We start from the raw sequence: 21,914 nt of genomic DNA, 5'->3' as shown, positions 1-21,914 counted from the left end.
GGCAGATAGTGACCACCACGCAGAAGAAGATTGAAGATGCGGCAGCCAGATACATGGAGGACATCATCACTGCGTCCCATTTCCTGAAGGTCTGCGGATCTATCTACGCTGGTGTGTTCGACGTTTGAGGTGTGATGTGATGTACTGTGATGTACTGTGATTCTGTGAAACATTGTGTTTGTGTTGAGATAACTTACTTATTCATGTTTGTATACGATATTGTTTATGTATGTGTTATGTATTCATGTTTGCAGTTGAAAACAATGAAATTAAAACAGAAAAACAGGTGAAATCGAGGACAACACCCTACCATGCCATGGGGAACGGCATGACTGAGAGATTTAACCGTACTCTCTTGGATATGTTGGGAACCCTTGAACCACATCAGAAAATCAATTGGAAGTCCCATGTTGCACCGCTGGTTCACGCGTACAACTGTACTCGTCATGAGAGTACAAACGAATCGCCGTATTGTCTAATGTTCGGCCGTGAACCCAGACTCCCGATTGATTTGGCATTTGGAATCAATGTGCAAGAACAAAAGACACTGACAAAATACATGGAGGATCTTAGAGGGAGGATGAAGAAGGCATATGAGCTTGCATCAACAGCAGCAGCACAAGCACGTGATAAGCAAAAGGATTATTATGATTTGAAAGCAAGGGAATGCAACATCAGAGAAGGAGATCGGGTGCTTGTAAAAATTGTAAGTTTCGAGGGTAAACATAAAATAGCAGATAGGTGGGAAGATGTTTACATTGTCCAGAAGCAGCCCAACCCGACAATTCCTGTTTACACGGTATTCAAGGAAAATGGGGAAGGAAGGAAAAGGACACTCCACCGAAATCTACTTCTTCCCATTGGTCATTTGGATGGATTTCGGCAAAGACAGTCGAAATATACTACCAAAGATATACCACCTGCTATAACACCACAAAATGACCAGCATCAAATCGGAGATGATGAATCAGAACTTGGTGACGAATCCAGTGAAAGTGAATCAGAAATAGATGTACCGGTACAATACGCAGTAACAGAGGAGTACACACCACATGATGTACATGTACAAGATGTTACTGGAGAAGATCAGCAAAGGGAGAACGTTAGGGACGCCCAACAAGCTGATGACACAGAAAACCGTTTTGCTGAACATCAGCAACCTTTAGCTGAGGAAAGAGAAGAAACAGATGCAGTTAATGCTCTATCTGATGAGGAATTGGAAGCACTGGAATATGAAAATGAAGAGAGACAAGAAAGAGATGTAAGAAGAAGCACAAGAACAAGAAAACAACCAGCATGGTTAAGAAGCGGTGAGTACGTCAACACAATTCAACAAAAGCAAACCAATGATCTGGAGTGGAAACAAGGTGAAAAGTTGAAATACCTCCAAAGTATGCTTTTAACAGGTACCTGTAAAGGGTTTGAGAATAAGATAATCGAAACGATGCTCGATATTATTAAACATTGATTTTATTTTTAGCTGTTTTTATGCCGATGATAATATACCGTTGCGAGAATCAATTGCGTTTACTGTAAATAGTGAAAGTTATGCGTATGGTTTCATATGATAACCTCGTAACTATAATCATATAAAACGTGTTCGATATAATATGCGTAGTTAAATGACGGGGACGTCTTTTTCCAGTCGGGGGGAGTATGTGGTAGTGTTGATTTTGCGTGTGTTTGTTTATTAAATCAAAAGATCAATATGTGTGTTTAAATAAAATAAAATATGTGTTCATGTTCATGTTGTTTTCATCAAATCATCATTTCATTCTATATTCATCTTCTTCTTTTGCATGTTACTATTAATAACTAAACGACCTGATCGACGAGACAGTTGTATGTAAAAATATCTACGCATTTGATTGGCCTAGCCACTTTGGCGGGTCGTGCATTTTATAAAAACCAGTTAACAGGTTCTGAGAGTGACCAGACCAGTTACGGCTCAGGGCGTAGGCAGAGCATATTCTAGCCACTACGTACATATAAATAGTTTCATACAGAACGCACAGTAAGTAGTTTTTATCTCCTACTAATATTTCCTCTTTTGAATGAGTGAATGAATGAATATTTTTATAGTCTGCCAGAAGTATATATTAATTTAGTATTCTGATAATTTTACTTTATAAATAATGAAAACGTAATGTTGAAGTTTACTTGTAACGCTGTATTCTATGCTCTAATATTTCATCTACTTTTTAATTGAAATACGGCACTGTTCCAGGTATATGTGACAGCTACATTGCCCAGATATAGTTAGATTAGATTCAGCTCGATTCCATAAATCGGTACGATATCCTTAGATATGCACATTATTACATTTATATTATATGTAATTCTAGAGTACTATTTTATAGCCAATTATAGCAAGTAACTGAGTATATAGTTGCTGATATCATTTTAAATTATCAAGTTCAATAACATAAACGTAATTATTTTATTACCAATGTTAGAGTCTGTGGGACTGTGTGTTTTACTTATATAACAAATACATGTTAGCGTGCAAATGAAATTATTGTTTGTCATATTGTATATTAATATTTATGTTGATTATTGTAGGGCTGATCCCATATATAATATAGTCCTGGGGTCAGGCAATAAAGTGAGATAACCCACAACCGGACTTGTTTTCCTTTATAAAACACCGGCTACATAGAAAAATAGGAAATAGGTAAAATAATACTCTTTATTTCATCTCCTGTAATTTCGCCAAGTCTATTCTGTATTCGCTGGTAAAAATTTGTGAAAACAATGCACTGTTATGCACAATATCATTTCTTACCGTCTTCTGTACCCCGAATCAAACGAAACAGTTAAACAGCCCAACCCGACAACGAACCCGATTGTAATAATACTACAAAAAAACCCTGCCGATTAAATTTACAACACAATGGGTGCAAAACACAGTTTTATATGTAACGTTATAAGGACGTTTTCAGATGAGGGGCAAGCAAAACTGCCCCCTATAAAAATAAATTGTTAAAACATGTTACATATATATCTATATATCAATAGAAAGATAAAATCGTGAATTTTTTAAATATTTAAAAATAATGCACATGTAACTTAATGCTAGAATTTATTTGGCACTCAAAACATGCGGAAAATAGACAAAAGGATGCCTCTAAATGCAGTACACCCATGCATTTTAGGCTCCCCCTAAAAGTAGAATGCAACCAAATCAGCCATTTTTATTTCTGTTCATTTTCAAGAACAAGTCCTTAGGCATCATTTCATAGTATTTTCAGGGTACATTCGCCAGCTTTTAAAAGAGCTATGTTGCCCGCTAAAAAATTCATGAAATTCTGCATGTGTAAAATCCGGATGTTTTTGGAGTTACCGCCCTTTATTTTAGAGTCCCACAAAATTAATTTTTAAAATTTTTCTAAATACTTTTTTCATATATTCGAAAGATAATTCACTATATTATGCAACTGAGAGTTTAAAAATTTGATTTTCATCTATACTGCATAAAAATAGCAGGAAAATCCCTACCCATCATGCTTTTCCCCAGAGAAAAACCCCCTGGATTTATGTCACACGTATAGTAGTTACCCAATCGTCCATGGTGTATTTAGGGATACGCTATACACGAGTGCATAATACACTCGGGGCTGCACCCCTCGTGAATTATGCAATCGTCCATAGTAAATGATATTTCTAAGATGGCGAGCTTAAACATAGAGCGAGTTCGATCGCAAACCACGGTCTCCGTAGTTCGACTAAAATGAGATCGAACTCACTTTAGTCCGACTAAAATGAAACCGTGGTCCAACCAACGGAGAGTCTCTGGTCTGTCTCTGGTCAGGTAGTTTAAAGATGGCGGCGGAAAGCGAAACCTCCAAAAATTGCTTTTTTTAATCAGCACAACATGCAATGTATTTAAGAAATAAAGTACGAGTTTTCGTGAATGTTGCAGAATAACCTCCGAGGTCGAGAAATGTTGTTTTGAAATATAAAAGCCGAGGCGTTAGCCGAGGCTTTTATATTTCAAACAACATTTCGAGACCGAGGAGGTTATCCTGCAACATTCACGATAACAAGAACTTTATTTCTATTCTACTAACAGCCCAGTATTTCTACAAATCGTTTCTCCTATAGAGAGACGATCTAGGTCATTTTGAGGTCTGTTCCGTGTAACACCAACGGTTTTGTTAGTAATGTTTACATGTGTATCGATCAAAGGAATCACATGCAGACGACAGAATTTTTCTTTGGATTTTTAATACTCTTCTCTTATTTATAAAATATCTTTGAATCATGTTCCTAATATTTTAAGGGCAATTTAATACGATTATTACTACTACACGTGATATATTTTATGTAAAAACACGCAGTGAAAATGTGGTAGGGAGGTCCTAGGAACAGCCACATTTATCTCTTAAAAATAAGCATTTGAGGCAATACACATCGTTTTGACTGGAACTAACACGTGAAATTTACATGGTTTTAAAAAAATTACGGTTTAAAGTTATACTTTCATGATCAGTGCGAGACAAATAGGTATTTCTGATCTAATAATTTACTGATGACGTTCGTGGTATATTGGAGAATAATGTCCGCGGCATCTCTTTGATCTTGGCAATAACTGAAGTAGAATAAATTTTAGCGCGCACACATATGATTTAATGTGTTTACAAGGTATTGATCGTCTTTTTCATGAACAGTAATATTATGAGTAGCAATTAACATCTTTCTCATTTTTTTTAACCAGACATCGACCAATGTGCGTTCGAACACGGACATGCGCACCATAAGTTTTCCTTACTACCGTGGTTTAACTCTAGTTAATGATCGAACTCGCCCATTGATAGGATATATCTAATGTTTTCAAGAAGGGAATTTCATTTCCTAAAACGTTTGCATACAAGGTGGAAGGACTTTAGTCGCATATATGGCAAACACTGATATGAAATATTCATCCAACGAAAATGAATTGGAAGAGACTAAATTCATCAATGGAATTAGAAGAGAACAGCAACACGTTCACCTAGATTTAAACGAAACGTGCCTGGGTAAGAAAGGATGGAAGAAGTTGAGGCTGACCATTCTCGTCGGATTTTTGGTGGGATTGGCTTCGTTGATTGCTGCTGTAGTCATTATACTCCTGGCTCCAAAATGTCCTTACCGACCCGACCTGAAATGGTACGACAAGAACATTGTGTACGAAATCATGCCCGAATCTTTCCAAGATTCAAGTTTCAAAAATAAAAATATTTACCCTAAAAAAGGAGATGGAGTTGGGGACCTCAAAGGTATTTACTTTATTCTACTATACTGTATAGTATAGCCTTTAATTTCATGTTGGGCACACCTTCGCTGAAAACGATTTAAATCCTTATTCAGTGTAAAAAATTATTGATTACGAAACGATACTGGCGAGGGTATCAGGAGAAAACGTACCCGGGAGAAAACGTACCCAGGAGAAAACGTACCCAATCTCTAGGGTACGTTTTCTCCAGGAGAAAACGTACCCGGGTACGTTTTCTCCTGGAGAAAACGTACCCTATGAAAATCATAATTATACTACTTAATAGTTTTTAATACTTTTAAATACTATTTTGCATAATAAATATACAGAAATGTAAGAAATTCATAGATAATCCATAGATAAATAAATTTAATACTTTATAATTTGGACATTTTAAATAATTTTCAAATGCTACTATAATGCATATTTCAATGCATAGATGTATAGAAATATATTCATTTTATGAATGATATCTTTATAATAATTGTAGCAACTTTTATTTTAGTGCAAAATAATGACCTGTCATAAAGTGTTATCAGTCTACTTCTTCTAATTATCCATTTATCGGTAGCCTTACCGATTCGAGTTTCTCTATGCGAGATCCCCTGATTTTAATTATAGTGATAATAAATTAAATACCTGAGGAGTTATTATTATGTAATATTATGTACTGCCTCCCCGCGCAGGAGGTAGAAATATTAGTTATTAGTTAGAAACAGAAATGTTAGTAGTTTCCATATATATGAATCAAACAAATATTTAAAAGACTTGGACTTGGTTTTATTAAGCAACTTTGTTTTATAGACAATTTTCAAAAAAATGTTTTACAAAATGCGATATCGACTTCTTGAGATACTCGTCATTTAGTTCTCCAAATGAGATTGCAATAAAAACTAATTATTTAACAGTTTCGTTTATGGTGGATTAATTGTCGACTAATTAAACTGCTCAGGCCACGTTCGTGTATGTGTATGTTACAAATTATTGTCTCAATAATTTAAGTACGTGACCATGGTGACTATGCATTTAAAAACTACAGCAACAAATGATACAAATGTTCATTGTATATTTTATTTTATTTCATTTAAGAATATCTATGAAAACCATTATTTATTATTTCCATAGGGTACGTTTTCTCTTGGAGAAAACGTACCCGGGTACGTTTTCTCCTGGAGAAAACGTACCCTATAAATTGGGTACGTTTTCTCCTGGGTACGTTTTCTCCAGCATTCCTGGCGAGTACCATGTCACACGTATAGTAGTTACCCACTCGTCCATGGTGTATTTAGGGATACGCTATACACGAGTGCATAATACACTCGGGGCTGCACCCCTCGTGAATTATGCAATCGTCCATAGTAAATGATATTTCTAAGATGGCGAGCTTAAACATAGAGCGAGTTCGATCGCAAACCACGGTCTCCGTAGTTCGACTAAAATGAGATCGAACTCACTTTAGTCCGACTAAAATGAAACCGTGGTCCAACCAACGGAGAGTCTCTGGTCTGTCTCTGGTCAGGTAGTTTAAAGATGGCGGCGGAAAGCGAAACCTCCAAAAATTGCTTTTTTTAATCAGCACAACATGCAATGTATTTAAGAAATAAAGTACGAGTTTTCGTGAATGTTGCAGAATAACCTCCGAGGTCGAGAAATGTTGTTTTGAAATATAAAAGCCGAGGCGTTAGCCGAGGCTTTTATATTTCAAACAACATTTCGAGACCGAGGAGGTTATCCTGCAACATTCACGATAACAAGAACTTTATTTCTATTCTACTAACAGCCCAGTATTTCTACAAATCGTTTCTCCTATAGAGAGACGATCTAGGTCATTTTGAGGTCTGTTCCGTGTAACACCAACGGTTTTGTTAGTAATGTTTACATGTGTATCGATCAAAGGAATCACATGCAGACGACAGAATTTTTCTTTGTATTTTTAATACTCTTCTCTTATTTATAAAATATCTTTGAATCATGTTCCTAATATTTTAAGGGCAATTTAATACGATTATTACTACTACACGTGATATATTTTATGTAAAAACACGCAGTGAAAATGTGGTAGGGAGGTCCTAGGAACAGCCACATTTATCTCTTAAAAATAAGCATTTGAGGCAATACACATCGTTTTGACTGGAACTAACACGTGAAATTTACATGGTTTTAAAAAAATTACGGTTTAAAGTTATACTTTCATGATCAGTGCGAGACAAATAGGTATTTCTGATCTAATAATTTACTGATGACGTTCGTGGTATATTGGAGAATAATGTCCGCGGCATCTCTTTGATCTTGGCAATAACTGAAGTAGAATAAATTTTAGCGCGCACACATATGATTTAATGTGTTTACAAGGTATTGATCGTCTTTTTCATGAACAGTAATATTATGAGTAGCAATTAACATCTTTCTCATTTTTTTTAACCAGACATCGACCAATGTGCGTTCGAACACGGACATGCGCACCATAAGTTTTCCTTACTACCGTGGTTTAACTCTAGTTAATGATCGAACTCGCCCATTGATAGGATATATCTAATGTTTTCAAGAAGGGAATTTCATTTCCTAAAACGTTTGCATACAAGGTGGAAGGACTTTAGTCGCATATATGGCAAACACTGATATGAAATATTCATCCAACGAAAATGAATTGGAAGAGACTAAATTCATCAATGGAATTAGAAGAGAACAGCAACACGTTCACCTAGATTTAAACGAAACGTGCCTGGGTAAGAAAGGATGGAAGAAGTTGAGGCTGACCATTCTCGTCGGATTTTTGGTGGGATTGGCTTCGTTGATTGCTGCTGTAGTCATTATACTCCTGGCTCCAAAATGTCCTTACCGACCCGACCTGAAATGGTACGACAAGAACATTGTGTACGAAATCATGCCCGAATCTTTCCAAGATTCAAGTTTCAAAAATAAAAATATTTACCCTAAAAAAGGAGATGGAGTTGGGGACCTCAAAGGTATTTACTTTATTCTACTATACTGTATAGTATAGCCTTTAATTTCATGTTGGGCACACCTTCGCTGAAAACGATTTAAATCCTTATTCAGTGTAAAAAATTATTGATTACGAAACGATACTGGCGAGGGTATCAGGAGAAAACGTACCCGGGAGAAAACGTACCCAGGAGAAAACGTACCCAATCTCTAGGGTACGTTTTCTCCAGGAGAAAACGTACCCGGGTACGTTTTCTCCTGGAGAAAACGTACCCTATGAAAATCATAATTATACTACTTAATAGTTTTTAATACTTTTAAATACTATTTTGCATAATAAATATACAGAAATGTAAGAAATTCATAGATAATCCATAGATAAATAAATTTAATACTTTATAATTTGGACATTTTAAATAATTTTCAAATGCTACTATAATGCATATTTCAATGCATAGATGTATAGAAATATATTCATTTTATGAATGATATCTTTATAATAATTGTAGCAACTTTTATTTTAGTGCAAAATAATGACCTGTCATAAAGTGTTATCAGTCTACTTCTTCTAATTATCCATTTATCGGTAGCCTTACCGATTCGAGTTTCTCTATGCGAGATCCCCTGATTTTAATTATAGTGATAATAAATTAAATACCTGAGGAGTTATTATTATGTAATATTATGTACTGCCTCCCCGCGCAGGAGGTAGAAATATTAGTTATTAGTTAGAAACAGAAATGTTAGTAGTTTCCATATATATGAATCAAACAAATATTTAAAAGACTTGGAATTGGTTTTATTAAGCAACTTTGTTTTATAGACAATTTTCAAAAAAATGTTTTACAAAATGCGATATCGACTTCTTGAGATACTCGTCATTTAGTTCTCCAAATGAGATTGCAATAAAAACTAATTATTTAACAGTTTCGTTTATGGTGGATTAATTGTCGACTAATTAAACTGCTCAGGCCACGTTCGTGTATGTGTATGTTACAAATTATTGTCTCAATAATTTAAGTACGTGACCATGGTGACTATGCATTTAAAAACTACAGCAACAAGTGATACAAATGTTCATTGTATATTTTATTTTATTTCATTTAAGAATATCTATGAAAACCATTATTTACATAGGGTACGTTTTCTCTTGGAGAAAACGTACCCGGGTACGTTTTCTCCTGGAGAAAACGTACCCTATAAATTGGGTACGTTTTCTCCTGGGTACGTTTTCTCCAGCATTCCTGGCGAGTACCATTTCTCGCCATTACATTGTGACGTCATTTTATCAACACGTAAACTCGGCGCACGCCTATGTAAGATCAGATTTCTACCCATAAAACAGCGTCAAATCCTTGCTCGCCGATTATTATATATTATACAAGCTTATCTTTTAAAACGATTGGTGAGCTAGCGCCGCAGCCATCCTAAAACACAGAAGCAGATTTCTAAAACATTGGTTGAAATTCCTGAATCGATTAATTAACAATAAGAAGGCACAGTGGTTACTGGAATTGTGCTGGAGTGGGGTCTCAATTTAGAATTGTGAATGTAGAGTGTGCATCACATCGGCAATGGCATAGCTCATTGACTGTGCCTTAATCATTTTGTTTCTACTGTAATTTCGAGGTGAAAATTTTCAAGAACCATTGGAACTAGCTGCAATAATGTACCCCTCTCCCGATTTTTTTTTTTGGGGGGGGAGAGGGCTACAACTCCATAGGATCTCCGTAATGGTGCATGTGCGGGAGTGATTCACTCCCGCAACGATTTCGTCTCAGCATGCCCCAATTCCAGTCAGGAAACTTTGTTTTCTTCTTATTTGTTTTCTTGGATTTTGTGGTTGTTGGAATTAGACTCGTAAGGGGTCGAGCTATTTTGGAAAAATTCATAATGAATTTCCGATAATAACCAACAAAACCAAGAAATCTACGGACATCCTCTGAGTTTGAGGGCGTTGGCCAATTCTTGACCTTAGTAATTTTGTCATCATCTGGTTCTATACCTTCTGCAGACACAACATGGCCAACATACTTAACTCGCCGTTTGAAGAGAGAGCACTTGCTAGGGGATAGTTTGATACCACAATCCTGCAATCTCTGAAACACCATCCGTAGTCTGTCTACGTGCTCATCAAAGTTGTCTCCCGAGAAAACAATGGCATCGTCTAAGTAAATAAAGCAGATTCGATGAAGAAAGTCCCCTAAACACTCCTCCATCAACCTCTGGTATGTGGCTGGCGCATTTACTAGGCCCATGGCCATTCTGTTGTGCTCGAAAAACCCCAAAGATCCAACCGTAAAGGCTGTCCTTTCTTTGTGTTCTTCGGCAATGGGAATTTGGTAATATCCGGATTCCATATCTAATACGGAAAACCACGCATTCCCTGCTAACGAATCTAAAATTTCGTCTATGCGAGGTAAAGCATAATTATCCTTTTTGGTCTTACTGTTTAAGTGTCTATAATCAATACATATACGAAGTTGACCATTTTTCTTTCGGACGAGCACAACATTAGATGTAAAAGGCGAATGCGACCTTCGTATAATTCCAGCAGCAAGTTGTTGCTCAATGTGCACCTTAACCTCATCCATCATAGATGGCGGAATTCTGCGGAAACGTTGCTTAAATGGTGTTTCGTCCGATAACTCTATGCGGTGCTCCACAAATGGACAGTAACCAATATCATCGTCTCCTTTAGAGAACAGTGATTCAAACTCGGTAAGCAACCTATGCACTTTTTGATGCTGCTCCTCATCAAGTTCATCCTTAGGTAAGTCAATCTCTGAAAGTACATTTGATGTATCTGCAATAACTGAGTTTACAGGGAAATTCTGCACAGTGACATACTGAATTTCGCAAAGCAGTGAATGCGGGTTCACTGTGACTGTGTTAGTGGTGATATTGCTAATACGCACAGGTATCACATCTCTTGCCTGTGTATCATACGTGACCAAGATAGGCTCTATATCCAGATCATTTGGTATTTTTGAGTTCATGGTCGGTGTAAGCATTCCACATACTGGATGATATGGTATGGTATCACACATGTAACCATTGATCGTTATATCGGAGTTTGGAGATATTGTGATTCTGTCCTGTTCTGCAGACCTTATTCGGGCTAGAACATTATTACGATGAGCAATCTCCTTTTCTCTCAACACAAGGCATCGAAACGCAAGATACCAAGGGGTATGTAATTTAGCTCTTTGTAAAAATCTCACCCCATACCTCTCCTTAGTATCATTCATCAGTGTCGACAAAATATTTGTTCCAATTAAAACGGGCACTGTTTCATGATAATTGGTTTGATTGACTACAAGAAACAAACATGTACATGTTTCTGGTTTATCGGAAATGCCATCAATCTGCAACTCGCATACGATGAAACCATGATAAGGCAACACTGTGCCATCTGCACACTCAAGTGTTAGCAACTTGTCAACTGACTGTAATGGAATGTCAGATAAATGAGTCTCATAAAACTTTCTACTGACCGTTGAAACTGCCGAGCCAGTATCAATTAAAGACTGGGTGGGGATACCCTGAATGTACACTTGAGCCTCATTTGATGAGCCAACGAGCGTTGATATCTGTGTTGGGTTTCTCTTTCTTTCATTAAAAGGTTGTATATCATAACCAAATCTCTTGGAATGATCTAATCTGACCCTGCACTTCCAATCAGGATGACCAGATTGACCACATCTCTCACACTGTACATCATTGACAATATTTACATTAACGGGACAATTTCCCTCTGTGAAGCTTCCAAGCTGTCCCTCATTAGAAGCTTCTAACCGTTTAAATCCTCATTGGTGCGTCTATATTGTCTGTAACCTCTGTAATAATTGCCTCGCTGTCTATTGTTTCTAAATCGTCCTGTACCAAATGATCTAAAATTCCGACCACGATTCTCTGTATTGGTGTATGACCTTGGTCCCGATTGACCATTAGATTCATTCTGGGTGAAAGGTCGACTATTGCCTCTTGACCTTTTAACCTCGTTCTCCACTTCAATCATCCTTTTGTCCATATCCTCAAGTTTCTTAAGTATAGTATTTAAAGAAGAGTCAGTATCCGATATACCTATTTGGGATATTTGCGACTGCTTTTTGTTTCCTGTGGCAGTACCGGAAGCAGAGACGGATGTTCTCAAATCCAACTCGATAGTACGTAGTTCCCTTCGCAACTCTTCAAAATCTCCTATGGTGTCATACTTGTAACGGCTTGCGTTTCTTAAGTCTATGTCACTAAGTCCTGACCATAGCTTTGTTCTCAGCATTTCATTTCTGGAATCAGAGTTGAATGTTCCTCTGTCAATACACGTCTGTATAAGATTTTCAAGTCTCATTCCATAATCTGCGACAGTTTCTCCTTCTTTTTGTTTTGCCTCATAAAACTGTTGGATTAACTTTTCACTGGGATAAATATTTCCGTAAATTCCATCCAATTTTTGTAATATTTGGTCTGGAGTTGCATCAGTTGGTAACGTTAGCAGCGAACTCCTAGCCTTTCCTTTAAGCGACGAACGTATGGCTTGTAATATCAAACTTGTTGACGCTGAGCCATCTCTTATTGCGCATTTAACGTCGTTTTTCCACACCTCAAAAGACGTCTCAGATTTTTCTTCTCCAGAAAAAATTGTAAATCGAGGCCTTACATTCGTTGCATCATATAAGACACTTGTATGTCCTTCTGTAAACTGATTCTGCATTTGCGACTGATCTTCAAATTTTACGTTACGAATTTGATCTTTTGGTCTTGCACCGCCACTCTCTCTTGCGGCTGAGGGTGTACTGTGTGCAACAGGTTTCAGTATTTGATACTCATCATTAGTCAATATCTTGTAATCGGTATGTTCCGTTAAATAGTCGATCATGCGCATAATTTGCTGTTCGTTCAATTCTGCTTTCTGATCACCTCTATTTAAATGTACACTTTGATCGCCAGTTGCCATCTCTACATGCAACTATGCTTCTAAGTACACACAGATCTAAGTCTAACTTAATAAACTAAAAAAATTCTAAACTCAAACAAACACGCCTTATTCTAAATATTCTAACTACAACTTATTGCTGCAAATAAAATGTTTGATTATCAAGCTGCAAAAAAAATTTAATTAACTTGATAAGCTGAAAAAAAAATTTTGGTAAGAAAGCTGAAAAAAATCCAAGATGAGTAACTCGTACTAAATCAAGGACAGGTAACTCTGCAAACTTTCAGGTGAAGTCAATCATGCGTGACGGATTTTCAGACAGCACTGGTTTCAAACTGTAAACATTTTTTTTTTTTAATCTAACTAATTACTAAATAAGCTATCAACAACTACACATAAGCAATAGATCCTTAATAGAATAATACAAATACTATCTACAGTTGCAACTTAGATTACCTGCGAATGTGATCAAGTTAGCACGCACATCTACACCGCTTCTAAAAAAAAAACGCGTATATAATCGCTAGTTATCCGAGATTTACATGTATATATTTATTTAGATGACTGACAGACTGGTCGAACCCTGTATGATTAAACTCTTTACTCAGAAGACTCAATGTTCTGCTATGCGCTGGTCAACATGGAACAATTCAGACAACTATAGATATTTAAATGAAATTCTGAACTGAATGACACTTCTACAACAACAGACTACTCAATGGACGAGACAGACAGACACACGGTATTATGTAACCTTCAACTGTTCAAACATGTACTGTCATAATGTCAACATCGTCTTGTATAAAACGTGCAAAGAGAAGATATTAAAGGGAAAAGTGGATTGTTAGTCTGCACTTTCAAATTCACACACCCACACGGATTTAACTATGAATTCAATCTACTTTGACAAAATGTTCCCTTACAAAAATAGAATTGAGCTCACAATCATACAGTTCTTCACAAATGTTTTTTTTTTTAAACGTGAACAATAAAAGGAAAAATAATAGTGCACACAGGTAAATTTGACAACCTTACCGTACGCGTACTCTATATATACTACTACATGTACTGGCCAGAAAACTTATCAAACACACTGATGCATCGAAATGAGCACTACGTCACATATGCCCCCTCCACGAGAAATCCTCAAGTGGGTCAATGTTCAGCTGTTCGAATCACAGGTGTCCTTGCTTGTTAAATCGTCTCGGTTCACTACTTCCGATCAGCCAGGTATCGACGGTATTTCATTCAGTTGTGGCACGCCAGTTCCACGGTGAGTTGAAGTTATGACTGCAGGGTCCCAACGTGGGCGCCAATGAAGTAGCGTTACTATTGGGCGTTGTACCAAGAATAACAATACTGATGGTTCGGATTTTCATATATATATATTCTGTATTAAAATGAACAACCCTGAAATATACAATGAGAGTATGCCTTATAATATGCACAACATGATAATGATATAAACAATTTATACGATGTACATAATCATATGAGTTATCGCTCTTACATAAACAATTACTTCATCCATGTAATTTCTACACGTACATATGCAATATTACTAAATCATATATTTATACATTTAGAGATATATCATATATATGCATCTCTATAATAACAACAATTAATAGATTTATTTAGGTAACAAAATATTGTAATACCTGATTGTGGATCAGGGTCCACTTCAAATAATTATGACAAATGCTGTTAATCAAGTCAGGATCCTGTTAAACAATAATGTGTGCGTATAGAACACTATTTTTGATAAATACCAACAAATAATAATTTCATTATCTGCTTTCACACTTAGCATTCTCACTGGATAGTGTTTATGTAAAAACTATAGACAATCAAAAATATTACGCTATTTAATTAGAGTTTAACTGTGAATTAAAAAGTAAAAGAACTTACAGTATGAGGTCATGTCAGAAGTCGTATTTATTTGACGTATAGTCTCAGACATATAATGTCCACCTCTCCTGAGCTCGACGAAAAACTAGCCCTCACTCGAAAACTACCTGCCGCGCACCGCGCGAAAATTCTCTCAGCCAATCAACAACCAGAATTAAATATAGAATTGACCATTTGCTATTTTTAACTTTAAGGGATAACACGTATAACACAACTTTTTAATATGAATGATTTTATTATTGTAATGATAAACGTTAATTTGTAAAGCTGAAATAAAAAATGCATAAAATAATATATACGAAATTCAACACTATCACACATAAATGACAATAACATTTGCATTTCTTACCTGAACTCAAACATTGTAGATGTCTATGGCATAAATTAATCCAAAAATATCAAGTATAGTCAATATATCGGTTATTTTTCGTGTATGTCAACAACGAAAGTTGAATTTGTCCGCCATGTTTACTGACCTTGACCGGTTTTATTTTGGGACAGCCAATGAGAAATCAGGAGCGGATCTTGAACTGAATATAGGAATTCCCCTATTTTAAACATAATTAACGCGGTAAATATGAATTTTCCATTATATACCATTTCCTTAAATGATGTTTTAGTGATATAACGAGGTAAGATCGATTATTTACACTGACATTCACGTTAACAAGCCCATCAAAACTCCAAGCGTACATCCCATAAAATCACGTGAGAACTGTCATGGCTGCTGAAAAAGACGACTGCTGATGTGTTGTATCTGGTTTTGGTTTATATACGGTTAATTTGTTCAACCTGAATTAAAAATCATTTTATCTAAAGGAAGTCAAATATAAAATCGATCTTTTTAAACCGAAGTCAGCCGCATTAAAAAATTAATTTTGCACCATTACGGAGATCCTGTGGAATTGTAGCCCTCTCCAGTAAACATCAGATATAAAAAATCGGAGAGGGCTACATTATTGCAGCTACATTGGAACTGTTGTGTAGCAATCGTATCTTCTCGAGCCTTTCCGGCAAGTTCGGCACACGTATCCGAGGTTGTTTTCCGAGCTTGAAGGAATTTAAGATAAAGCTAGCTATTTATTAGAATATTTCAAATAACTTTGCATTAGAAAACCTAAGCTACATTGTACTGTTGTGATAGTGGGTTGTCCCAAAGAATTAAACAAGTCCACTTAGGGGTTCTTCGTTCATTTATTCGGATACATGGATAGGATTAAAGGATTTAAACCCTGTAATATAATTCATAGATATCAGCATAAAAAGGATCAATGTTTACATAAGTTTCAGCATAAAAATATACAATCATATTCAAATACATATTCATGAAATACATTAATGCTTAGAGTTCACTAATCAAACTATTTGTAAAGAAGGATAACTCTGATCATAATTTCAGTGTCAAGAAGAGTTACTGCCCTTGAACACAATTTACAAAAATATAGAAATATGCTCTACATCTTTATCAATATCAATATTTAATTAAATAAAAACATATACTTTCAATGTAACTCCTTTGTAGATTACATTATTTCAAGATACATAAAATAAATATAAAAATATAACTTTGCAACGATCACCTGTTTATGGAACAAGGTTTCATGCACAATCCTGCAGATTACTCTGACAATGGTAGTCTCTAACTACAAGTATTAAGTATGGTAACAATAACTAACCTTTCACATATATTAGAAATGAGATACTATAGCTTAGATATCAAAACTATGAATTACTGGGATAATTTATAAAATACATTCTTTCATAAATAAGGTATTATAACCTCAAAAAGTAGAATTAGCCAAATGTACCAATTAACAGAAAATATCATTATTATCTATTAAATTATTTATTAAAGTTCAAGAATACCAAAAAATAGAACACTTACTATAACTGACTGCTTCAAATATGTTGATGAAATAAATAAATAAGTTAAATCATCTCTTAAAGAAATCAGGTCTTACTGATAAGAATCCTAGCCTTGGTCTGTCACAAAGGCTACTCATTTAAAGCGGGAAAAAATCATAAAAACATACTATTGGCTAAGTAAACCACCTGATCTTGTCCACATGTATGTAAGTGACCATACAGGTGAAATGACTTGGGGCTATAAAATATCAGAAGCCACTAGAAAAGGTAATTAAGTAATGATTACTTGATAGATGCATAAAAGACAGGGAGTTATAGGGATATTAGTCTGTTTCTAAATATGTACATGTAAAATATGGAATATAGGATGATGATGATGATGATGTTGATGATGAAATATGAATAATATGCATGAATGTAATTATCATAAAATGCACCCTATTACACTGTTACTTTTTTACATTTTCAATAAAACACAAAACTTCATGTGAAGATAATAAAACGAAATTCAAATGGTACAGTTTATCTACAGTAGTACAGTATTCCCAGAATCCCCTACTATGGAGTCGAGCATGCGTATTCCAGTGAAAATGACTAACGTAGTTGCTACCGCTCGAGAGCGCTAGCATTAATATTATATTACGCGGAGAAAAGTGCCCTTTTTACCAATTATTTAAAATGCCCTTTTTAAATCCTAGATTTAACCCAAATATAAGTACGGTATACATGTATTCATGAATAAATAAATTTTTTTCGTATTGGATCTCCCATTTATCCTTTTCCTCCATGAGTTCGAGGTTATATATAAAAAAAATTTAGAAAGGTGCATAAAAATCAACAATGAGCGTTGTGATTAATATGCTACTTGTTTATTATCATTACAGGAATTTTGGCTCGTTTGGATTACCTGAAGGATATTGGTAGCAAGGTCCTTTACATCAACTCAATATATGAAAGCAATGATGAGGATCATAAAGCAATTGTCAATCATACAAAAATTGATGAAATATATGGCTCTATGGAAGACTTTGTAGAACTTTGTAAGGTCACTAAAGAGATGAAAAGTATGTACATATAATGCAACGTAATATATAACTCATATCCTGTTTTTATTATTATTTGTTCTTTCTGTGTAAAATGTCCCAAAATTTCATAGTCAGGTAATCTATATACATGTACATAGCTCAAAGCTTTTACATGTGTATAATTGTCTTTTTTCTTATATTTAATCAAGTGCGACTGATCATGGACTTCATCCCAAACCACACAGGAAAACAAAGCGAGTGGTTCTCAAGGAGTCAAAATAAAGAAGGAAAATATACTGACTATTACATCTGGACCGTCTGTGATCCACACACATATGGCAACTTAGTAATACATGTATTTTTACAAATAATAAACAAGTATTCCTTTATCATGTTTATACAGGTTTCAATTTAAAATTTTTCTTTGACTTTCGGTGTTTCTTTACCTAGATGGTTATAGGTAGAGGAGCGTGGTCGTATGACGACACCAGAAAGGAGTGCTACTTCCATCAGTTGGAGAGCGACAAGCCAGACCTGAACCTCAGGAGCGCAGACGTCAGACAGGAACTTGAGGTGTGTACGAATAACTATAAATTATGATTTGGAAAATGTGGAACAAGATTTGCATCAAAAACATTATATACAAGTTTGTTCTTTCTATTTTAGAGCATCTTGCGTTTCTGGTTAGACAAAGGAGTGGATGGTTTTCATGTTCAGGATTTTCAGCATCTCTACGAGGACGAAATCCTGGGAAATGGCACTCTTGTTAATGGGAAGACAGACAGTGTAAGTTTTTGCCTGAGTACTTAGAGAATACTCATTTTTTTTAAATGAATTTATGCTAGTATTCTAAATGGTGCATTGACCAAGTATTATCTGTTAAAGGAACACCAAGACTTAAATCGCATTCAGACCAGCGATGATATGAATTACCGTAAACGTATTACATTTGGCTGTGTATTCTATTTAGCGTTTTTGGCGGAATGAGGCGTCCGCTAAATTAAGTACATCGCTAAATGCCATTCATATAGGTATAAGAATAGTTATACCCAGGAATATGCTTATTTAAATCCACGCCAATTTGTGCAAAACTATTTTTCGCCAAATGTAGTTCCTTTACAGAATGCCAAGTTGCTTAAAGCCTGGAAGTCTGTGTTGGAGTCGTACAATACCAAGCCAGGCAGAGAAAAGGCTCTTATTGTGACGGCCAAGGATGACCTGAACACAACCATGGATTACTTTGATGCAGGAGTCACCATTGTACGAGTCACCCCATTGTCCGAGAGTGGGGCTTCATTGACTGAGAGCAATACTTCATTGGCTGAACACATGGAAACCAAGCTGAAAAATGCCAACTCCAATTTTAAGAGAATCGGATGGATGGTGAGCTTTTTTTTATTTTATAACATTGAAAAGTATAATATCATCAAAAGTATATGTAATATTTTTTTTTTTTTACAATTGATGGATCTTCATGTATCAAATACATGTAGTTTTTTTTTCTTGTTAAAATGTCATTACTATTTCTTTTCCTTTATACTGTCTTCATAAATACGTAATATCATCGAAATATTAAAACACTTTTTAAAATTTCAGTATGGTGACAAATATTCCAGTCGATTAACCAACAGTTTGGATGGCCCAGTACAAATTAAAGCTTTGTTGACTCTACAAGCCACTCTGCCCGGAGTCCCATTTAACTACTATGGGAACGAGATCGGAATGACTGACCACCCCACACTGTCTGCACCTAAGAAGTACAGGACTCCAATGCAGTGGAATTCTAAAGGAACAGGATTCTCCCAAAATACTCCATGGGTGGATCGAAATCCTGACTACATTACAGTCAATGTTGAGGTAAATTAAATGCTGTTGCATTATATATTATTTTTTAATTTTTATGTGATGTTGATATTAAATAAGGCTTTGTGTTGTTTAATATTTACAGACTGAAAATGCCATTGGAGATGAATACACAACACTTAAGGTGTACAAAAGGCTTCAGGAGCTGAGAGAGAACGAGTCTTTCCAGTGGGGAACAATGAGTGCGTATAGGGATGGGGACCTCCTGATGTACACCAGAAAGGCCGATGGATTCCCGGGATACCTGGTGGCCATTAACCTCGGAACCAGTAAGGTGACCGAAACTTTCCATGCAGCCACCGGAATTCCCAAGGCAGTCAAGGTGGTCTTCCATACTCACAAGGACGACAACAGCGCCATCAGTTTGTCAGATACTCCCTACATACTGGATCCAAGTCATGCCGTTGTTTTGGAATATCAATAAAATTTTATAATTTAGGAAAAACTGTTTTAAAAGACCAAGAAAACGAACTTAATTTGAATTCCGTTTTTTTAAAAGGCAATTAAAAACACAAGCTTATTTTGGAATGAATTTGGAATTTTGATCGGTTAAAAAGATTGAAGTTAATTTGATTATCATATTGGTAAAGAAATATATTTTTCAAAAGTCGAGAAAAGACATAAAGTTATGTTTTGAAATGTTAATGTCCTTCTTACAAACTTACTACAATATTGACATGAAACTATTTATTACTGAATTACTTAAAAAAAAAGAGATGGTCATCATGGAGTTGTTTCTTCTCTGTATAAATATTGATTAACACAATGATGATGTAGCTGTGAATCTTCTCCTTTTTCTTGAGATAATTTGTACTGTTTGTATTTATATACATGTATGTAGGTATATACCAATACATTGTACCAACTTGCTGTGTGTTAGAGTCTGTGAGAAAGTGGTGTTCTGTCTGTATACTATAAAAATAAAAAATTGCAGTCAGAATTGATAGTTGGGTTTCTTGTCTTACCAAGGTTTACAGAGTATTGAACACCTTGGTCTTCCTGTAAATGTTTACATTTTTCTTTTTTTAAACCATTACTGGACCAAAACTATCATAGCTCAAATCATCACTAATTGAAAAGATTCAAATTTATGTTCTCGGAAAGGAACTGATCCTTTCATATGGAGTAATAATCAAGAAATAACTGAGGAAGTATTTACTTTTGGGCCTTGGAGCCGGATGTGGCCAATGCGCCTCTTTTAAGAAGCATGTGTTTTATCAATGAAGGAAGGAAATTAAAACTAAATGTAAAATTGTAATGTTTAAAACAAATTAGGTTTTCAAAACAAAATAAAAGTTATTTGATCTAAAGTTTTGGTCACATTCGCTGAGGTCACTCGGGCATACCGGTACTCTGAAGTTCTAGTAATCTTTATACCGAGGTATACACGGGATTTGTAGGGGAATTGACTACTTTGTTGTATTAAAGTCCCATTGCTGGACGGTCACAACTGGTCAATCTTATGACAAATTCTTAGTGCAAAAGTCACCTTAGTTATTTCCTGATGCATGTATATTAAAAAAAGGAAAATTAAATCAAACGAAGAATTCTACTCGATTATGGGAAACGGGGGTGTATTTATTAGGTTTACAATGTAGGTTTATTTACTATTGAAGACATTAAAATATCGAGATGCTGTGTTTGGTAGCATGAGCAAATGTGAAACATAAAATATATACAGTGTGTATATAGAAGAAACTGTCGGTTTTTTTTTATAGTTGAGCAAGTAGACTCCGTGTAATTGTGTTATTTCATAAACGACAAAAAATCAAAATTGACTGCAATGTGTAGAAAGATAACAAACAACGTTGTAAAAAAGGTATTTTATTTTTATGTGAAAATGCTCTGTTGCGACAAAATTATGACAGATCGACGTAAATCAGTGTCTTGTCATGACGAGAAATATCACATAGGATTTAAAAGTATAATATTACATTGAACTTGAGATCAGTGTTGTCACCGTATTTAAAAAAAGATTATCATATTTTGCTTAGAATCTGCAAACGATTGTTTCACAAAGTTATTCATACATTTAGAATGAGTTTCAGGATCAGTAGTAATAATTCTTTTCATACATGTTTATCTTCCATTAAAATTCTGAAGACCTGTAGAGTTT

General features: G+C 35.3%; 1 protein-coding gene and 2 long non-coding RNA genes across 3 annotated transcripts; 1 reads left to right on the top strand and 2 right to left on the bottom strand.

Annotated features, from left to right (window-relative positions):
- The first annotated feature begins 7,874 nt into the window (after positions 1-7,874).
- On the top strand, positions 7,875-20,732 carry LOC128175859 (neutral and basic amino acid transport protein rBAT-like). Its single transcript, XM_052841716.1, has 8 exons — positions 7,875-8,220; positions 17,795-17,974; positions 18,145-18,281; positions 18,386-18,508; positions 18,602-18,721; positions 19,058-19,318; positions 19,532-19,792; positions 19,884-20,732. The coding sequence occupies exons 1-8, from the start codon at positions 7,875-7,877 to the stop codon at positions 20,220-20,222; spliced, it is 1,767 nt and encodes a 588-aa protein (XP_052697676.1). The 3' UTR covers positions 20,223-20,732.
- Positions 12,347-15,347, bottom strand: LOC128175861 (uncharacterized). Its single transcript, XR_008242731.1, has 3 exons — positions 15,045-15,347; positions 14,795-14,857; positions 12,347-14,543 (listed from the first exon to the last, which is right to left on the bottom strand). It is a non-coding gene; the product is annotated as an uncharacterized LOC128175861 (long non-coding RNA).
- Positions 16,224-17,337, bottom strand: LOC128175862 (uncharacterized). Its single transcript, XR_008242732.1, has 2 exons — positions 16,625-17,337; positions 16,224-16,276 (listed from the first exon to the last, which is right to left on the bottom strand). It is a non-coding gene; the product is annotated as an uncharacterized LOC128175862 (long non-coding RNA).
- Positions 20,733-21,914: the final 1,182 nt, after the last annotated feature.

Source organism: Crassostrea angulata, chromosome 3, assembly GCF_025612915.1.
Source record: "Crassostrea angulata isolate pt1a10 chromosome 3, ASM2561291v2, whole genome shotgun sequence".
Taxonomy (NCBI): domain Eukaryota; kingdom Metazoa; phylum Mollusca; class Bivalvia; order Ostreida; family Ostreidae; genus Magallana; species Magallana angulata.
Note: the sequence above shows the minus strand (reverse complement) of the source record. Positions and strands in the feature narration are given on the sequence as shown.

Excerpts from the sequence above, each read along its gene's own strand:
- LOC128175859 (XM_052841716.1), top strand. The coding sequence starts at position 7,875 with ATGAAATATTCATCCAACGAAAATGAATTGGAAGAGACTAAATTCATC. Across the intron at positions 19,319-19,531 it reads TTAAGAGAATCGGATGGATG|TATGGTGACAAATATTCCAG; the intron begins GTGAGCTTTTTT and ends TTAAAATTTCAG. Across the intron at positions 19,793-19,883 it reads ACATTACAGTCAATGTTGAG|ACTGAAAATGCCATTGGAGA; the intron begins GTAAATTAAATG and ends TAATATTTACAG.